The following is a 2,298-nucleotide window of genomic DNA, read 5'->3' on the forward strand; positions in this document are numbered from 1 at the left end:
CTTCATTTTCACGTACTGCTTCCAAATTTAGGTACATTATTAGAGTAAGGTTTATGTTTTGTATGTTGGTAGCAAATAACAATAGCATTAGAAATGAAGATAACAAAGATTTAACTTGGTTGGTTGAACAATGAGTTTTTGTAAATCTAATATCTGTCTTTGATTCTGAAAGATAAAAAAAGAACCAAATGAAGCTTCTTTCAAGCGGCTAAGGACTATGGTATCCCATAACCAAGTTCAGCATCCATGTCCCTCTCTCGGAAATCATTTTCTACCTCTGGCAAGTCTCTCCTTGCAACCTCAAGATCAACTTGTGCAACAACCAGTTTAGTCTTCAGCTTCTTCAATTCTATCTCTAAAGAAGCTATATTGACCTTTATACTTTTCAAGTAGTCTACTCTTTCAAAATAAGCTTTTGCACTCATTGCTGATTGAACATGGGGCTCTAGCCATGTCAAGTCAAATCCAAAGGGTTGAAGTTCTTCCCATAGAACTTGAAGGTGCCTCATACAATCATCATTACCCATATCCCTAATTGTCTTAGTCTTTAGGAAATGTAGAGCTCATCCCAAGGCAATGAATGCCCACAATATGAACCTGGGACTTTTCCTTCTTTGATTCTCTATTAGTGATGGATGTCATGAACATACCTCCTCCCATGATGGAATAAAGGATGCTTCTTCTGCCTCTACACTATTGAAATGCATAAGGTCACTTAGAGGGGTTAAGATCAGTTGGTCAGATTCATCAAATAAATAAGGATACATAGGAGCAGCAGTAGGAGCAAATTTAACTTGTTTAGGGCTTGGAGTGAAATCTGAGGCTGAGGGTCCTATATATTGATCTTCTGAGTGTATGAGTTGCAGTTCTATTTCAGTTTCGTTATCATTGGTTGATTTTAATATATGAAAAGTTGAATACAAGAGCATAGGATTTTGTTCTCTTAATTTAGTAATTGAAGAGAGGGAAATCATGAAAGGGGTGTGACGATAGTGTTGCTAATATGTTTCACTTTTTTTGCTAGAAGCTTGTTTTAATTTACTCTTTCCCATGTATGGACACTGGCTGTCCAGGAGGGTAAGATTATATATCATATATGCATGTGCATATGTTAGTGTGGTAGTGATAGTAGAGCCCTTCTGGCACTAGTACCCTCGGCCTTATCATACAAAAAAAGTTTGGACTGCACAAAAGGCACTTTGTCCTGACACTCTTATATTTGCTACTTATCTTTCTATCTATAATTATATAAGCTTAAATGTATTTTTATTTAAGTTAACCATTTATCATTTTTGTTCGTCACTAAGTTTAATTTTCTTATTTTAATTGCTATAAATACATTTTTTGTGATATGGTGACTGAGAATTGTCTTTATCAACTTGGATTAAATTGCTCACTTCTCGAAGAGGTTGATCTTACTGATTGCTTTGGTATTGATGACATAGGTAAAGTATGGAATCTCTATCTTTAAATAATATATTCGTCTTGTTCAAAATTGCAAATGGTTCTGATTAATTTATTTCCAACTTTCTGTTTCGTGCAGCTCTAAGATATCTATCAAGATGTTCAGAACTTGTAAGATTGAAATTAGGATTATGCACAAACATATCAGACATAGGATTGGCACACATTGCTTATAACTGCCCAAAAATGACTGAACTTGATCTCTATCGGTAATTGAACATTTGAACTTTATAGTCAACGTGGTTAATTGCTTATGATTAAATGAAATTATGGATACTGTTATGATGTTGTTTAGTTCATTTTGTTCTTTGATCACAGATGTGTACGTATTGGAGATGATGGGCTAGCGGCGCTAACGAGTGGATGCAAGGGGTTGACAAACCTCAACTTGTCATATTGCAATAGAATTACATATAGAGGGTTGAAGTATATCTGCCATCTTGGTGAACTATCTGATCTGGAGTTGTGTGGGCTTTCAAATATCACAAGTGTTGGTATAAAAGCAGTTGCAATAAGTTGCAAGAGATTGGCAGATTTAGATTTGAATCATTGTGAAAAAAGTTGATGATACAGGTTTCTGGGCCCATGCTTTTTATTCAGAAAACCTATCGCAGGTCAGTTGTACTACTTTTACTCAATCAAGTTATTAATATTTTGAGTCTCTACATTCTGACCAACAGAGTAGTCCATAGAACTTAAAGGCATCTAACCAATATGCAACACTCATTTGGGCAGAAAAAGAGAGAGACAGAGAGAGACAAAAATTGAACTGAAAATGGTATTTCGTAATTCATATAGCATGGTTTTCTCATGAACAATTTCTAGATATGCCAA

General features: G+C 35.1%; 1 protein-coding gene across 1 annotated transcript; it reads left to right on the plus strand.

Moving 5' to 3' along the window:
* Positions 1 to 1,351: 1,351 nt before the first annotated feature.
* On the plus strand, positions 1,352 to 2,029 carry LOC114398521 (F-box/LRR-repeat protein 3-like). Its single transcript, XM_028360715.1, has 3 exons — positions 1,352 to 1,445; positions 1,544 to 1,673; positions 1,783 to 2,029. Exons 1-3 carry the CDS (start codon positions 1,352 to 1,354, stop codon positions 2,027 to 2,029), a joined length of 471 nt encoding a protein of 156 aa, XP_028216516.1.
* The last annotated feature ends 269 nt before the right edge of the window (positions 2,030 to 2,298 follow it).

Source organism: Glycine soja, chromosome 19, assembly GCF_004193775.1.
Source record: "Glycine soja cultivar W05 chromosome 19, ASM419377v2, whole genome shotgun sequence".
Classification (NCBI taxonomy): domain Eukaryota; kingdom Viridiplantae; phylum Streptophyta; class Magnoliopsida; order Fabales; family Fabaceae; genus Glycine; species Glycine soja.

Bases quoted from the DNA above. Each gene is read 5' to 3' on its own strand.
- LOC114398521 (XM_028360715.1), top strand. From the start codon at position 1,352: ATGGTGACTGAGAATTGTCTTTATCAACTTGGATTAAATTGCTCACTT. The intron at 1,446-1,543 runs GTAAAGTATGGA...TGTTTCGTGCAG, and splicing joins CTTTGGTATTGATGACATAG to CTCTAAGATATCTATCAAGA. The intron at 1,674-1,782 runs GTAATTGAACAT...CTTTGATCACAG, and splicing joins ACTGAACTTGATCTCTATCG to ATGTGTACGTATTGGAGATG.